Below are 16,509 nucleotides of genomic sequence, written 5' to 3'. Positions count from 1 at the left end.
CTGCTCACATTTCTGGGGCTTCTCTCAGTTCCCTTTTCCTTTAGAAATCAAGTAAATGCAAATCCATCTTGAGGGGAAACACCCCCCCCCAGACCACACACACACATTTCTCCCTAGTTTTGATTCATGCATAGAAGTAACAGTAAAAACAGCCCTTGTATTTGCGTTCCTACAAACTGCCAAACCCTGGGTGGAAAAGATGGATAAGCTCCTTCCTGCATGGTACAATACTTTCCATCAAGACATGCGAGACAATAAACCAGTAAAGAAATATAGAAATAAACACTATAGTTTTTTTTGTTTCATTTCCAATTGTAATGAAGTATTATTTGTTTTTAAATTAAACAGGGTAATGGGGTATGATGGGGGCTAATGTGAAGAGATGATCAGGGAAGGCCTCCTGGAGGTGGCCACATTTGTATCAAGACATTAAAGTGATAGGTGCACATTCCACAGTGAAGTGCTAGGACACTGGGTCAGTTAGCTATGGCTGCATAACAAATTACCCCAAAACTTAGTGACCTGAAACAACAATAAGCACTCATTATCTCATAGTTTTGGTGGTTCAGGAATGTAAGAGCAGTTTAGCTGGGTGATTCTGGCTTAGGGTCTCTCATATGTTTGCAGCCAAGCTGTTGACCAGGGCTGCAGTCATCTGAAGGCTGGACTGGGGCTTGACTGGGGCTGGAGGAGCCTCTTTCAACATGGCACCTTCACATGGCTCTTGATGAAATGTCACAGTTCCTCACCATGAGAGCCTCTCTAAAGGGCTGGTTGAGTTTCCTTACCACATACCAGAGACCCAGGTGGAAGCCACAGTGCCTTTTATGGTCTAAACTCACAAGTCCCAAACTATGATCTCCTCTATACTCTATTCGTCACATGGACCAGCTCTGAGTCACTGTGGAAGGAGACTACACAGGGTCATGAATACCAAGATGTAGGAATCACTGGGGCCATCTTGAAGGCTAGCTACTGTAGTCATACATACAGAACTTGCAAAGGAAGTTTTTTCACACTTAGCTTGACATTGACTAGAGGGTATTTAAAAAGTGAAAGCTAAAGAGAGAAGGAGTGGTGTGCCCACCCCATGGGGAAGCCAAAAGATGAGGTTTTGACTCGCACCAAAACAGCAACATGGGTGAAAGGGCTGTAGTAGGAGTGGTTTGCATCTTTTGTTACAGCAAGGATGTGGGGATTTCCTGTGAGCCAAATGAAGGTTGTGCAATAACCAAACTGAAACCATTTGGAGAACCCTGTCCAAGAGGACAGCCTCCCTGTGTTTCTCCAAAGGACCGCCATCAGCCTTTGCGGGCAACAGCCTTAGAATCATCCATGACTCCTCCCTTCTCTCTCACTCTATGGCTATGGCAAACTGAATTTTCAGAAGATGGTTGGAAACCTGTCTCATGTTCTACATGGTCCTATGCAATGTGACCTTGTTACTCCATTAAGGAGTAGAGTCTAATTCTCCCACTAGATCTGAGCTGGCCTTAGTGACTCTCTTGTAACCAGCAGGATATGGTGGAAGTGACATCAACCACGCAGTTTCCACCTGGCGCTGTCAGAACACATACTCCCAGCTGCCATGTTGTGAGAAAGCCCAGGCCACATGGAGGTCACTCCACTCGATAGTCCCAGCTCAGCCCAGTTGCAAGACATATGAGGGAAGACCCCTCCCAATGATGCCAACCCCCAGGACGTTAGAGTCACCTCCAGCCCTGTGAGCCTTCCTATTTCATGGCAAATCTGTTAGTCATTCTGGTGGGCTCTACCTTCACAATATACCCAGCATCCGAGCCCTTCTTACCTGGTCTGAGTCATCATCATCTTTCACCTGGATCACAGTAATAACCTGCTTCTGGTCTATCTGCTTCCACCCTTGCCCTCTGTACAGTCAAAGTCATAAAAACAGAGAGTAGAAGCCGAGAGGTGGTTGCCAGGGACCAGAGAGAGGGGAAAATGGGAGATGTTGGTCAAGGGGTCCCAAGCTTCAGCTATGAAGATGAGTAAGTTCTGGAGAACTGGTGTAATCAATGTGACTAGTTGACAGTACTGTACTGTGTACTTGAAATTTGCTAAGAGGGTAGATCTTGGGTGTTTCCACTACCAAAAACAAAAAAGGAAAATGGCAACTGTGTGAGGTGATGGATATATTGGTTGGCTTAGTTGTGGTGAATATTTCACAATGCACATGTATATCGGGTTGGGTCATCAGGTTGAACACCTTAAAAATATCCATTTTTTTTTTAAGATTTTTTTGGGGAATTGGGGAAGGGGAACAGACAAGTTGCTGTCCTTTTGTTTTTCAGTCTAGTTGTGGAGGACGTTGCTTCATTGGCCCATGTTGGTATTATCATTGCGCTCTTCCCGGGTGAGGCAGTCACTCCCAGCCATTGGACAGCCACTCACAGTGGCTCACGGCAGCTCACGCTGGCTGCCAGCTACTCACGGTAGCTCACGGCAGCCCACTGCAGGAGGGGCTGCAGCCTACACCGTTGCTGGCGACTCATGGCAGCCCAACTCCAGGTCAAGCTGTTGTTCACCATCTTAACTGTACAGGGCGCTGCGTCACTGGCCCTCATGTGGGATCCGAACCGGGGCCCTGCTGCTCAAAGCTGGCATCCCAAGCTAACTCTTAACCAATGCACCACTCAGCTGGCCCAAAAATATACAATTTTTGATTGTCAGTTTTACCTGAAGTTGGAAGAAAAGCAAACAACAGCCCGTCTTGATTTAAACTTTTAATTTTTTGTTCATCATGGATGTTTTTCATTCCTTTTTATTTTTCAAAAATATTGCATTAAGATATCATTTATCTTAGGGAGAAAAAAGAAGTCTGAAATTAAGGTGTGGGCAGAGCTATGCTCCCTCTGAAGGCTCCAGAAGAGGGTCCTACCTTCCTCTCTCAATTTCTGGGGGCTCTTGGCAGTCCTTGGCTTGTGGCTGCATCACCCCAATCTCTGCCCCTGTTTTCGCATGACCTTCTCTCTGTGTCTCTGTATCTCAAATCTCCCTCTCCTTTCTCTGAAGTTAGATGCTGTACTGGCTTCACAGGAAGAAGCCATGAGCCCAGGTAGACAGCTCTGGAAAAGGCAAGAAAACAGATTCTCCCAACAGATCCTCAGGGAAAGCAGCCCTTGGTTCAAACCACATTAAATAATTTGAACTTCTGACCTTCAGAACTATAAAAGAATTAATTTCTGTTGTTTTAAGCCACTAAATTTGTGGTGATGTGGTATAGTAACCATAGGAAACTATTGCATATCCCAAGGGACAAGACCCCAATTCCCCCTTTGTAGGGGCTTTCCACTACCCGTAAAAGTAAATGCAACTCAAGTTGGCTTAAGCAACAAGGAAATCCTATCCTGAGTATCAGGTTAGGTTGATGTAACAGAGGTTCAGAACAAGAGTGACTTAAAATAGAATTTATTTCTTACCTCACTGTCTCAATATTAGCAACCTGCAATCTCCACAAGTGGGAAAACATCCCCAGCACAGAAGTGGGGTGGCTCAAGCCCCAGCTAAGGTGGAAGGAGGGCAGCAGACCAGCCAGCCTCTCTTTCCCAAGAAAGCTCAGCCAGGTACCAGGATGTCTCCTGTTACACTGGATGATGGGGCTGGTCACATTCTATAGATGGGGAAGTGGAGACTTGTCTGAAAAGGAAGGGAAAAAGAGCTGTTTGCCCACCAAACACCTGCTGAGCACACAGGGGGAGCATGAGGCTCCAGGTGGATATGGGGGTGAGGGGAGGAGAGAGAGGGAACAGTGGTAAGGGTACACCAGCCAAGAGGTCTAATAGCATCTCTGCCTATGAAGGACGCCTTTTGAGGTGGGTGCAGTGAAGATTGGATGGTCTCACTGTGTGGGAGTGATGGCCACATGGTCAAGGCCTTCCCTCAGGGCCCGGCACACAGTCAACGCTCAGGAACTGCTGTGGAATCCAGTCCCGTCAACTGGGTATAACAAAGATCCCAGCTCTGCGCTCTTCTTGCTATGTGACTTCAGGGGAGTAGAACATCTCTGAGCAACAGTCTCCTGATATGTCTAAGGGGGATGGGGGATTCGATAGTTCATTCATCCATTCAGCAGATACGTATTGACCACCTACTATGTGTTAGGCTCTGGGCTATGTACTAGGGAACCATTGGCGAATAAAAAAAAATATCTTGCAATAAAAAGGAAAATCACAAAATGGAAATCATACAAAGCATGTTCTCGGACCAGAGCCAAATTAAACTAGAAATCACAGAATGACATGTGGAAAATCCACAAACATCTGAAAATTAAGTCACACCCACAGGTCAAAGAGGAAGTCGAAAATATTTTTAATTGAATGAAAGCGAAAGCATACCATATCAGACTATGTGAGGTGCAGGTAAAACAATGCTAAGAGGGAAATGCTTATGTTTAAGAAAGTAATTGGGTATATTTGAAAGTTGCTAAGAGAGTAAATAAAATCTTTTGTTATTTTTTCAAGTAATGCTCTTAGAAATCTTTTTTACATGTGTTGCTAGACACTTCTCTACATGCATTGCACAATTGTCTACACATCTATTTACTAAAATAACACTGTTCAGAACTAGACGAGCAAGGAACACTCATAAAAACTTGGATTTTCACATGTGTCTTTAAACACACCTCTATGTGCATTGGGTATTCTGGATTGGGTAATCCATACCCAGAAATAATAAATATTGTTCTCAGAGAGTAGATCTTAAAAGTTGTCATCACAAGAAAAAAAAATTATAACTATGCGTGCTGATGGATGTTACCTAGACTTATTGTGGCGATCATTCACAGGATATACAAATATTGAATCATTATGCTGTACACCTGAAGCTAATATAATGTTATATGTCAATTATATCTCAATTAAAAAGAAGAAGGTAATCAGGAAAGGCCTGACAATTGAAATAGACCAAAGAAGGCGAGGGGAAGGCCTTGGATATCTGGAGGAAGAGCATTCTAGGTTGTGCAAAGGCCCTGGGGACAGCAAGCTCCTGGTGTGTTCGAGAAACAGGAAGTCTTAGATACAAGGTTCCCCTCTCTGTGAGACTTTCTACAATGACCCTATTTAAAGTCCCAAGCCAGCCCTTCTCACACGCTCCATTCATTACATCTCTCCTTAAAAGTTATCACCATCTGGGCTGGCCGAGTGGTGCGATGGTTAAGAACTGGCTTGGGATGCCAGAGGGCCCCGGTTCGGATCCCATATATGAGGGCCAGTGACACTGCCCTCTACAGCTAAGATGCTGAACAACAGCTCAACCTGGAGCTGGGCTGCCGTGGGTCACCGGCGACGGCATAGGCTGCAGCCCCTGTGGCAGTGGGTTGCCATGGGCTACCGTGTGTAGCCAGCAGCCAGCGTGAGCGGCCAGCAGCCGCAGTGAGCAGCCGTCCAGAAGCCGGCGACTGATCTGCCTCACCCGGGAAGAGCGTAATGATGGTGCCAACTTGGGCCAGTGAAGCAACGTCCTCCACAACTAGACTGAAGAACAAAACCACAGGAACTTGTCTGTTCCTCTTCCCCCAATTCCCCAGCGCTGTTCCCATTCCTCCAATTCTCCAATAAAAAAAAAATCTTTAAAAAAAAAGTTATCGCCATCTGACATTCCATATACTCACTTCTTTATCTTGCCCACTGTCTGTCTTCCCCACCATTAGAAGCTCAGCTCCATTGCTCAGTGCAAAGGAGGCGTCCAATGGATGTTTGTTGAATGATTGAGTGACCATCCTGTACACCAAGCCCTGACTAAGACCCCCTCCCAGGCCAAGCCTCTCCAGGCTCACTCATCTCTCCAGCACCAGCCAACTAGCCACCCTCGATGCAGGCAGCAGCTCCCGGACTACTTTAGAGGCAGGTGTCCTGTCTGCACCACAGGTGGGGGAGGAGGGTGGCCTTTCCACCAGGGGTTTTCTGGCCAGGTCTCACTGCCCTTGCTTTTCCTCCTCCCCCGGAACTGAACTACCCAGAGCTTCTGATCTCCCATCCAGCAGACCGTGGTGAGGCACAGATGTAACCCAGAATTTCCTTCTCCACCCCCAGCCCCACTTGGGGCCTCCAAGGCTGTTCTTCTCACAGAATGCTAGAGCAGCCCCTGCCTGGGACAGGCCAGGATGGTGAGAAAAGGAAGGAGGAGGGGCAGGGAAGCTGTGGGCATGAACCAGGGCACCTGGGAGCACAGGCGGGGAACACAAGAAGGTCTTGTTAAATGGGTAGTAGAGAAAAAACAGGAAGGGAGTGGGGCATGGGTGACTGAAGCTTGGCCCCCTCTCTCCTCACCCGTGCACAGGCTGCCTAATACTACCCTCACCCTAACGTCATCTCCTCCAGGTCCCCAGCCCTGAATATGACCAGGCTGAAGCATCTTAGGCCAAGGACGTTAAGACAGAAAGGGCCACATCTCACCTCCCATCCAGAGTCATCCCTGGCTTGGATCCCTTAAGCCTCTAGTGATATGATGTACCCAGGAGGGAGCTACCTCTGGTTGGCCTTCTAGTTAGAGTTCTACCCGAATGAGTGTTACACTGGCGAGCATGTACCAGAGTGCCTACTAGAGGCTAGGCGGTGAGCACTTTTCGTGCAACCAACCATCTAACCAACTCCTCCAAACCACCCTTTTCATTTATTCATTTGTTGATTTGACAAGTATTTTATTAAGCACCTAACCATGTGGCCAGCTCCATTCTAGGTGCAAGAATACAGCAGTGAACAAGACAAAATACCCTGCTCCATCAAGCTCACATTTGAAAGGAGAGAAGACAGTAAACAAGATAAATGAGTCAAAGGATCTCAGGTTAGATGGTACTAGGTATTACTGATCGCATTTTACAGATGAGTAAACAGAGTCTCCCTGAAAAGGGAAGTCACTTCCCAAGGTCATAGAGGGGGAGTGAGCTGGGACCTTTTGACCCTTTGGGTCTCCTCCCAGCTCTGACCTCTGGGTGAGCAGCTGAAGCACAGAGAAAGCGGAGGGGGGTGGGGAGAGGAAAAGACACCCAGGACAGGGCAGGGCTGTCTAGTACAGCTGTGCAGGTTGTGCACTGCACAACTCCAGGAGTGCCATTCACAAAGACCACAATGTGAATGCTGCTCCCTGGAGTCAGGAAGGGCACAAGAATCACAAATGTATGCCATGGCTTGGGGACAAGTCACAGGTAGCCCTGGAAAATAAGCCTTGATCACCATTGGTCTATTCTCTATAACTTGCTTTTTTCCACTTAATATATCGTGGCCACTTCCCCTTTTCAACACATGAAAATCTAGCTCAAAATTCTCCCAGGGGTGCTCCCGAGACCAGCAACATCACCATCACCTGGGAATTTATTAGCAATGCAAGGTCCAGGGCCCCACACCCCAGACCTCCTAAGTCAGGCACTTCTAGGCCGCATCCAGCTTTTACTCCACATGGAACTGGAGGGTTTTAGCAGAGGACTGACATGATCTGATTTCCCTTTTGAGGCTGAAAGACTAAGGAAGGTGAGGACAAGGAGACAGCTCTGCAGTCATTCTGGGGAGAGGTGATGCTGCCTTGGACAGGGCGAGTGGCCAGGGAGTTGGTGAAAAGAGGTTGTGTTCTTCATAGATCCCAATGGTGAAGCAAAAGGCTTTTGCCAATGATTGGCTGCCTGAATTGAGAGAAGCACAAGAATCAAGTATGATCCCAAGATTTGGGGCCTGGGTACCTGGAAAAATGGAGCAGCCATTGCCCAAGGCTGGAAGACAGAGCAGGGAGCAGGTTTAGGCAAAAGAGCGCAGGAAAATCAGGAGTGTGGTTTGAGTGTGTGTTATAGACTGAATGTGTGTGTCTCCACCAAAAAAATGTATCTGTTGAAATCCTCCTACCCCTCAATATGATTGTATTAGGAGATGAGGCCTTTGGGGGATGACTAGGTCATGAGGATGGAGCCCTCATTAATGGGATTAGTGTCCTTATAAAAGGGACCCCCAGAGACCTCCCTTGTCCCTTCCACTATGTGAGGACACAGTAAGAACTCAGTCATCTTCAACATGGAAGAGAGTTCTCACCAGAACCCAACCATGCCAGCACCCTGATCTTGGACTTCTATCCTCCAGAACCATGTAAAATAAACTTCTGTTGTTTCTAAGCCACCCAGTCTGTGGTACTTTGTCATAGCAGCCCAAATGGACTGAGACAGTGTGTGAAGTGTGAGATGTCCACCTGGAGGTGCCCAGTTGGGTACAGACATGCACCTGCAATTCAGGATACAGGACACATCAGGAGACAAATTTGGGGGTTATCCCCCTAAAGATGGTATATTTGTTTCCCAGGGCTGCCAAACAAATGACCACAAACTGGGTGGCTTTATACAACAAAAATTTATTCTCTCACAGTTCTGGAGTCCAAAATTAAGGTGTTGGCAGAGGCATACTCCTTCCAAAGACTCTAGAGAAGATTCTATTTCTTGCCCTCTCCAGCATCTGGTGGCTACAGGTGTTCCCTGGCTTGGGCCTGAGTCAGTCCAATCTCTGCCCCCCATCTTCACAGGACCTGCTCTTCTCTCTGTGTCTCCTCTTCTGTCGGTGCCAAATCTCCCATTGCCTTTCTTTTAAAAAGGCACTTGTCATTCAATTGGTGGCCCACCTGGCTAATCCAACACGATCTCATCTCAAGATCCTTAACTTGCTTATTGGATTGTCGGAAAAGTCATGATGCATTTTTGCAACAGATGGCACTAGTTCATTTTTGGAAGTACTAGAGTCATTCACATCTATGTTATTGCTATGTCATTTGACAACTGACAGTTCTAGCTTCATTCTAAAAAAACTTGAGCGATTTGGTTGAGTTTTGGAGATTTTACAACAAATTAAAGATGGAAGACCAAACTGTGCATTTTTGCCATATTTTACTGTTTTACTTCCATAAAGGGAAGAACACGCATCAAGCTTGTGAAAAGTTGCATAAAGTTTACGGTGACAATGCTCTACAAGAACGTCAGTGCCAACAATGGTTCACAAAATTCCATGCTGGTGATTTTGATCTCAATGACGCTCCTCGGTCAGGGAGGCCCACCGAGGTTGATGACGCCAAAATAAAGACATTGATCGAGTCAAACCCACGTTACACGACACGAGAGATTGCAGTAACATTGAACATCCATCATTCAAGCATTCACAGCCACCTGAAGAAGCTGGGACACGTAAGCAAGTTCGATATTTGGGTTCCACATGAAAAAGAAGTTCATTTGATGGCGCGTATAAACATCTGCAATATGCTCACTAAAGGTGAGGAAAATGATCCTTTTCTGAAGCGACTGATAACTGGTGATGAGAAGTGGGTTGTTTACAACAATGTGGTGTGCAAATGGTCTTGGTCCCGACGTGATGTTTTGTCTCAAATGACATCGACAGCAGACATTCATCAGAGGAAGGGTATGCTCTCAGTGTGGTGGGGTTTTAAAGGTGTCGTGTTTTTCGAGCTCCTACCAAGGAATCAAACAATCAATTTGAATGTGTACTGTCTGCAATTGGACAGTTTTAATGAATCCATCATCCAGAAACGTCCAGAGCTTGTTAATTATAAAGGAATTGTGTTCCATCACGACAACATGAGACCACACACAAGTTTGATCACCCGTCAAAAATTATTGGAGCTTGGATGGGATGTGTTGCCACACCCACCATACTCACCTGACCTTGCGCCATCAGACTTCCACTTGTTTCGCTCTCTTCAAAACTCCTTGCATGGTAGAACGTTCAGTTCAGATGAGGCTGTAAATCAGCACCTTGTTCAGTTTTTTGCAAATAAAAACAGGTTCTTCTATGAACAAGGAATTATAAAGCTCACTGAAAGAAGGCAAAAGGTTATCGAACAAAATGGGCAATATATCATTGATTAATCTTTGTTTTTCATATAAATAAATGACCTTTGAAAAACATAGACAAAGTACGTCATGACTTTTCCGACAACCCAATACATTTGCAAAAGCACTTTTTCTAAATAAGGTCACCTTCACGGGTTCTGAGGATTAGGACATGTATATACCTTTGGGGGGTGGTACCATTCAACCCCCTACAGGTTGTATTAAAACCTCACATGGAACTGTGAGTAGAGAAAGAGATGCCTTCCACCCCCCCCACTCTTATCTTCTTGTTCACCTCTGTGTCCAAGTTCTGAAATAGCCATTCATAAAAGAAGTATGTAGTAGTAATTATAATAAGAACACTTATCTAACACTATGTACCAAGCATTTCTATAAGTACTTCATATAATTAACACATTTAATCCTTACAACATTAAAATCAATATCTCCATTTTACAAAGAGCTCAAGGCCCTTGCCTAGGCCACACTACTAGGATCCTAATCCAAGACATCATTGTCTCAAATGGCAGGAACCACAACTTGGCCCAAGTAGGGGGATCCTGCTTGCTTTAGAGGACCTCACCTATTATGAACAAAAAATAAATTTACTGAAGAACCCAGGACACCACTGTCATGGGAGATCCTGTGATTAGAGCTGGCATTGAACAACCATAACTCTAAACATCACAACATCACTCTTGATATTAATGCCATTCAGACCCCAGGAGAGCGCTTCCCAGTCTCTCTGACTGATGTCCTTGTGTTTCTGAATTCTGTGATTCTGGTTGTGCTGACAATGGAAATGAATGCTACTTTGCAATGTGAGAAAGACTTGAGAACCAGACAAATATAGGTAGGAGAAAAGGCAAATTATCTTGTGAATTAGTTTCCTAGGGCTGCCATAACAAAGCACCACAAGATAGGTGGGTTAAAAAAGCAAAAATTGGGGGCCGGCCGAGTGGCGCGATGGTTAAGAACTGGCTTGGGATGCCAGAGGGCCCCGGTTCGGATCCCATATATGAGGGCCAGTGACACTGCCCTCCACAGCTAAGATGCTGAACAATGGCTCGACCTGGAGCTGGGCTGCCGTGAGTCGCCGGCGATGGCATAGGCTGCAGCCCCTGTGGCAGTGGGTTGCCATGGGCTACCGTATGCAGCCAGCAGCCAGCGTGAGTGGCCAGCAGCCGCAGTGAGCGGCCATCCAGAAGCCGGCGACTGATCTGCCTCACCAGGGAAAAGCGCAATGATAGTGCCAACTTGGGCCAGTGAAGCAACATCCTCCACAACTAGACTGAAGAACAAAACAACAGCAACTTGTCTGTTCCCCTTCCCCCAATTCCCCAACACTGTTCCCATCCCCCCAATTCCCCAATAAAAAAATCTAAAAAAAAAAAAAAAAAAGCAAAAATTGGGGCCAGCCGAGTGGCTCAGTTGGTTGAGCTTGCTCAAGAGTGCGAGCTCTGAGCAACAGGGTCACCGGTTCAATTCCCGGCCCAAGCTGAGCTGTCGCTGAGCTGCCAACAGGTGGCAGGATGGCTCAGCTAAAAAAAAAAAAAAGCAAAAACAGTCTCACAGTTCTGGAGGCTGGAAGTGCAAAATAAGTTGCGAACAGGGCAGTGCTCACTCTGAAGGCTCTGGGAGAGGAGACTTCCTGCCTGGGATCTTGGCATCTCTTGACTTATAGACGCATCACTCCAATTTTTGCCTTCATTGCCCATGTTGTTCTCCCTGTACTGTCTGTGTTCAAATTTCCCTCTTCTTATAAGGACACCAGCCATTGGATTAGGACCCACCTGAATCCAGAATGATTTTATCTTAACTTGATTAATCTGCAAAGACTCTATTTTCAAATTAAGTCACACTCACAGGTTCCAGAGGTTAAAAGTTTAACATATATTTCAGGAGTGGAGACAATTCAACCCACAACACCTGTCTAAAGAAATCTATTCTTGCATAATCATTTCCCAACACTGCCAAGCCCCCATTGAATAGGCTTCTCTTTGTGTTCCAATGCAGGATTCCAGAGAGTAACAAATTAGCACATTTGTTACTGTTGCACATTGAGGTCAAGAAGTGTTTGGCAGTATTAAACAATGTATTATACTCTTAAATTTCCATATATGTAAGCCCTAATGTAACAGGTGTGAAATGTAATACCAATGCTTTACAGTGACAATTAGAGGGATATTAGAATTGCAACTTTGTTTTATTTTGCAAAGGTATTCAATAGGATTTATTTAAATTTCAGCTTTAATTAGTTATATTTATAAGTAAGTTTATTTGCTCATTTAAATTAAATTTAATTAAAATATTTATTTTGAGTAGTTGTATTTAAACTTTTTTGTTTGTTTGTTTGTTTTTAGCTGAGCCATCCTGCCACCTGTTGGCAGCTCAGCGGCTGTATTTAAACTTTTGATCATAACTATTGTAAATACATCATTGGTAACGTGCAGGGTTTTTTTAAGACAAATTCGAATGTTTTCGAAAAAAATTTTTTTTAATATGATATGAACAAAATTTTTCATTTGTACTCTAGCCTCCGGAGATCAGGGGCGTCCAGAGATGGTAAGGGAAGGCCCGGGACCCACGTCGTTCCCGCTCCACATCCCCACCGAGATTGATTTCCAGAGACAAGACCTTCCCCACCGGCGTTCACGCGATTCCGAATGGGGACGCGTCACGCCTGTGATGTCTCCGCCAGGACGCCAGGGGGCCCCAGAAATACCGGAAGTCCGCCAGGGTCACTCATCTCTATGGTTCCTGCAGCAGCCTGAGCAACCCGGAAGCTGTGGTTGGCGAAGGGGGAGTGCTTCCGAGTGGGAGCGAGGTGACCCCGACTGCCGCTGGAATCTGCGGCAACAGCAGCCATGGGGGCGCACTTGGCCCGGCGCTACGTGACCGATACCTCAGGGGAGCCCGACCCCCTGCGGATGCCCACCTTCCCGCCCGACTACGGCTTCCCGGGGCGCAAGGAGCGCGGTGAGGCCCAATGCGCAGGCGGGGCCGGCGGGAGTGGGGCGCGGGCGCCGTAACCCCGGGGTCCCCAGGACTGGGCTCAGCCCTGACCTCGGCCCGGAGAACTCCAGAGAACACTCGTGACCCTGCCTGAGTGTGGACGCATTCTGGGCAGAGGACATGGTTTGAGAGAAAACCGGGGGACAAAAGAGTGACAATATGAGGCTAACAAAGCAGTCGGAGCTGGGCTTTGTCCTCGAGTCCGTGGGTCGCCATGGGAGGGTTTATCACGGAAGGGACATGTTCATTGTCCCTGTGTCCCGATGTCACTGCTATGTTTAGTTATGCACAAGAAAACACAAAGGGCTCTCGCCGCACATACTGTTCTGCACGTTGCTTTTTTTTATGTAGTCACAGCACAAGCATATCGAGCGCCAGTCCTGAGCCAGGTCCCTGGTTGGACACCACGGTTACAGCAGGCACTGACTAAAGGGAACTCGCAGCCTCCGAGGGGGAGAGCGGGGAGACGACGGCACCAGGCAGATCATGGGGCACCTGGAGTATGAAAGCAGGCTTCCAGGAGGTGATGGCTGGAAAGGAGACATGAGTAGGAGTTGACCACACGTAGCCCTAGGAGAGGGGAGAACCAGTGTTTGTAAGCAGAGGAGGGACACAATCAGATTTGCTATGTCAAAAGTTCATGCTAGTTGCTGGGTGGGCGATGACTGGAGGTAGGGAGACTTCTGTAAGTGGGGGTCTAAGTGCAGAGAGGTCTGAATTTGAGAGAACACTGGAAGGTAGACAACTCCAGTGGCCCAACTCCTAGTAGTCGTTCAGCCCCACCGGAACCTGCAGTCCATCATCTACCTATGCCTACCTCCTTACACATTTCCTTCCCGTTGCCTCTCTCACCCTGCTTTGCCCATCATAATCCGTTTTGCAAACACCCACAGCCCCCTGCTCCTCTCTGGTTTGGCTAGACCAAGACCCTGGTTAAGCCCAGCTCTCCTTGGGTCCTGTCCCTGTGCAGCTGAACAGCATGGGAGAAAAACAACCTCTGTGACTGTTCTCCCTATCGCTCCCCCGGTTGACCCTGCCTGCTGCTGGCTTTCCTGTTACATTCCCTGGCTGTTGGCTTTCCCACCCCCTCCCAAACGACTGGCTCACACCTTGTCTCTCAAACTCTAGCCCCTCCTCCCCACATCCTTTCAGCTAGTTACTTTGCATCCTCTTATTGAGAAAATAAAAGCTGTCAAAAGAGCTCTCGTGGCTCCCTGCATCCCTGGGATTCCGCCTTCACTCCTGTTAGAGATGATCTGACCCTGCTCTGGACAAACCCCCTTGTGCCCTCCATCCAATCCTCTCACCCACCCAAGGGCTGCCCCAACCGTTTTCCCTCTCTCTCGCAACATTGGTTTTCCCATCAACACAGCTACTGTTAGGTTTAAAAGCCCCTCCTAGCCCAACTGTCTCCTCACTTCACTGCGAGGGCTCTTGTCGAGTTTCTCATACACACACTGTATTGCTCCACCCCATTGTCAATTCTCAGCTCTGACCCCACTGCAACAGCATCAGGCACAGGGGATCGCTGCCACTTCCTGGAAGCCCCTCCCCCCCTGGCTCCCAGAACCGCACTCCTGGCCTCCTCACTGTGGGCGCCTTCACTGATGCTTCCTCTCCTCCCTGTCTCATAGATGTTGGGAAGCCCAAGGGCTCAGGCCTTCTGTCTCCACTCTCCACTCACTCCCCTCCTCCCTGGGAGTCTCTGTTAGTCTCCTGGTTTTAAACGTCTCCTGGTTTCAAAACTCTGAACCCCAGACTTTTGGACCCCACTCCCTACTTGGTATCTCTGTGCGATGTTAACGGGCATGTTGCACTCGGCAGTCCAAAACAGCTCCTGACCTCCCAAGTCCGTGCGTCCCTCCAGCTCCTGCCACGTGCTCATGCCCAAACCCCTGGGGCAGCCCGAGGCCTGTCTTCTTACCTCAAGGCCTTTGCACCTGCTGTTCCCCTACTGGGAATGTTCTTCCCCTAGGTGTGTGTGCGACTCACTTCCTCACCTTCAGGTGCCACCTTCTAAGGCAGCAGTTCTCAACCTGTGGGTTGCGACCCCTTTGGGGGTCAAATGACCCTTTCACAGGGGTCACCTAAGACCATCGGAAAACAAAAAGATATTTACGATTCATAACAGTAGCAAAATGACAGTTATAGAGTAGCAACGAAAATAATTTTATGGTTGGGGGTCACCACAACATGAGGAACTGAATTAAGGGGTCACAGCATTAGGAAGGTTGAGAACCGGTGTTCTAAGGGAACCCTGCATCTAAAGTTGTGACCCAGCTCCCAACACTGCCTCTCTCCCTTGCTTTATTTTTCTGATACTTAGCATTGTGGACATTATGTGACACTAGCTCTGGTTGTTCTGTCTCCCTCCAAGGGCAAGATCCTTCAAGTTCCCTCCTGTATCCCCAACACTTAGCACACAGTAGGTGCTTCATAAATCCTGACTGCTAACCGATTATACCACAGCACCAGATGCAGGTGGCGCCATGTTGTCAAGGAAACCAGGCTGTAGATGGATCAGGGGCCTGGGGCTCAGACAAGGGGGGGGGGGGACTCAGTTGGGGCTCATCAGCCTATGGAGTAGCCATCGAAGCCATGGATAAGAACGAGTGAAGGCTCTCAGGAAGTCAAAGCCATAGTGATGGGGGGAAACCCGAGGGAGGGTAGCTGGAGCCTGGGGAAGAGAATGTTCAAGAAAGAAGCGAGAAGCTGAGGCAGCATGGTGTCCTGGGGTCTCGGTTGCCCTGGTGAGAGCCATGTGGGCAGTACTGGGTGGAGTGTGTACGTTGGAGGAGGTGGGATGCAGGGGCAGGATATGAAGACTTGGGTCCCAGAGAGACAGAAACAGGGCTGAGAAGTCAGCGGAAAAAGGGGAGGAGGGGGCGTTGGTGAGCGGGGAGGGCCAACGCTCTCTAAAAGCCCCAGTCAGCCTCCTGAAGGCTGATCTGGTCCAGGGTCGAGCTTGCCAGTTGGGTGGGGCCCAGGCCCAAGCTCTCCTGCAGGCGAGCACTAAGCAGGTTACACGTATAGCCCTTAAGGCCTACTCAGGTCACTTTGGAGCTGGACACTGTTAATCCACTCCTTAGGGGAGGAGGCTGAGGCTCCAAGCGGCCACGCCCTGATGAGGGGAGCGCTGGGACAAAGTGGGTTCTGGCTCTGCAGGGTGGGGCTGGGAGGAGAGGGAGATGAGGACCCAGTGTGGAGACTGCGGTGATGGGGGGAGAGGGACCCTTCCCGTCCGGACCTCAGTGTCAGGGCCGCCTTGTGCATATTAGTGAAGGACACCATCTGTCGGAGGATGGCTGTGGTCTGCTGCCATGTTGTCCACGGGGGACACCCTGATCTGCGGCTCCCGCTTGCACGTGGGCCACGGGTCTCCCTAGAGTTAGGACGCGGTGGGCGGCCTCCAGCAGTTATGCCCCAGCAAGCCCCCCTGGCTGAACCCCACCCGCTTCCCTCCCCAGAGATGGTGGCCACGCAGCAGGAGATGAACGACGCGCAGTTGGTGCTCAAGCAGCGGGACTACTGCGCCCATCACCTCATCCGGCTGCTCAAGTGCAAGCGCGACAGCTTCCCCAACTTCCTGGCCTGCAAGCACGAGCAGCACGACTGGGACCACTGCGAACACCTGGAGTGAGCCGCCCCGCCCCCCATCCCCGCGC

The 16,509-nt window shown here is 48.4% G+C and overlaps 1 protein-coding gene across 1 annotated transcript in view; it reads left to right on the top strand.

Moving 5' to 3' along the window:
* Nucleotides 1–12,603: 12,603 nt before the first annotated feature.
* Nucleotides 12,604–16,509, top strand: part of NDUFB7 (NADH:ubiquinone oxidoreductase subunit B7) — a 4,454-nt gene continuing 548 nt past the window's right edge. The window contains exons 1-2 of the mRNA XM_019664187.1: nucleotides 12,604–12,808; nucleotides 16,312–16,480. Of these exons, the coding sequence (XP_019519732.1) occupies nucleotides 12,697–12,808; nucleotides 16,312–16,480 (281 nt within the window). The 5' untranslated portion in view covers nucleotides 12,604–12,696. The remainder of the gene's footprint in view (nucleotides 12,809–16,311; nucleotides 16,481–16,509) is intronic.

This window comes from Hipposideros armiger, unplaced genomic scaffold, assembly GCF_001890085.2.
Source record: "Hipposideros armiger isolate ML-2016 unplaced genomic scaffold, ASM189008v1 scaffold_417, whole genome shotgun sequence".
In the NCBI taxonomy this organism is placed as follows: domain Eukaryota; kingdom Metazoa; phylum Chordata; class Mammalia; order Chiroptera; family Hipposideridae; genus Hipposideros; species Hipposideros armiger.
Note: the sequence above shows the minus strand (reverse complement) of the source record. Positions and strands in the feature narration are given on the sequence as shown.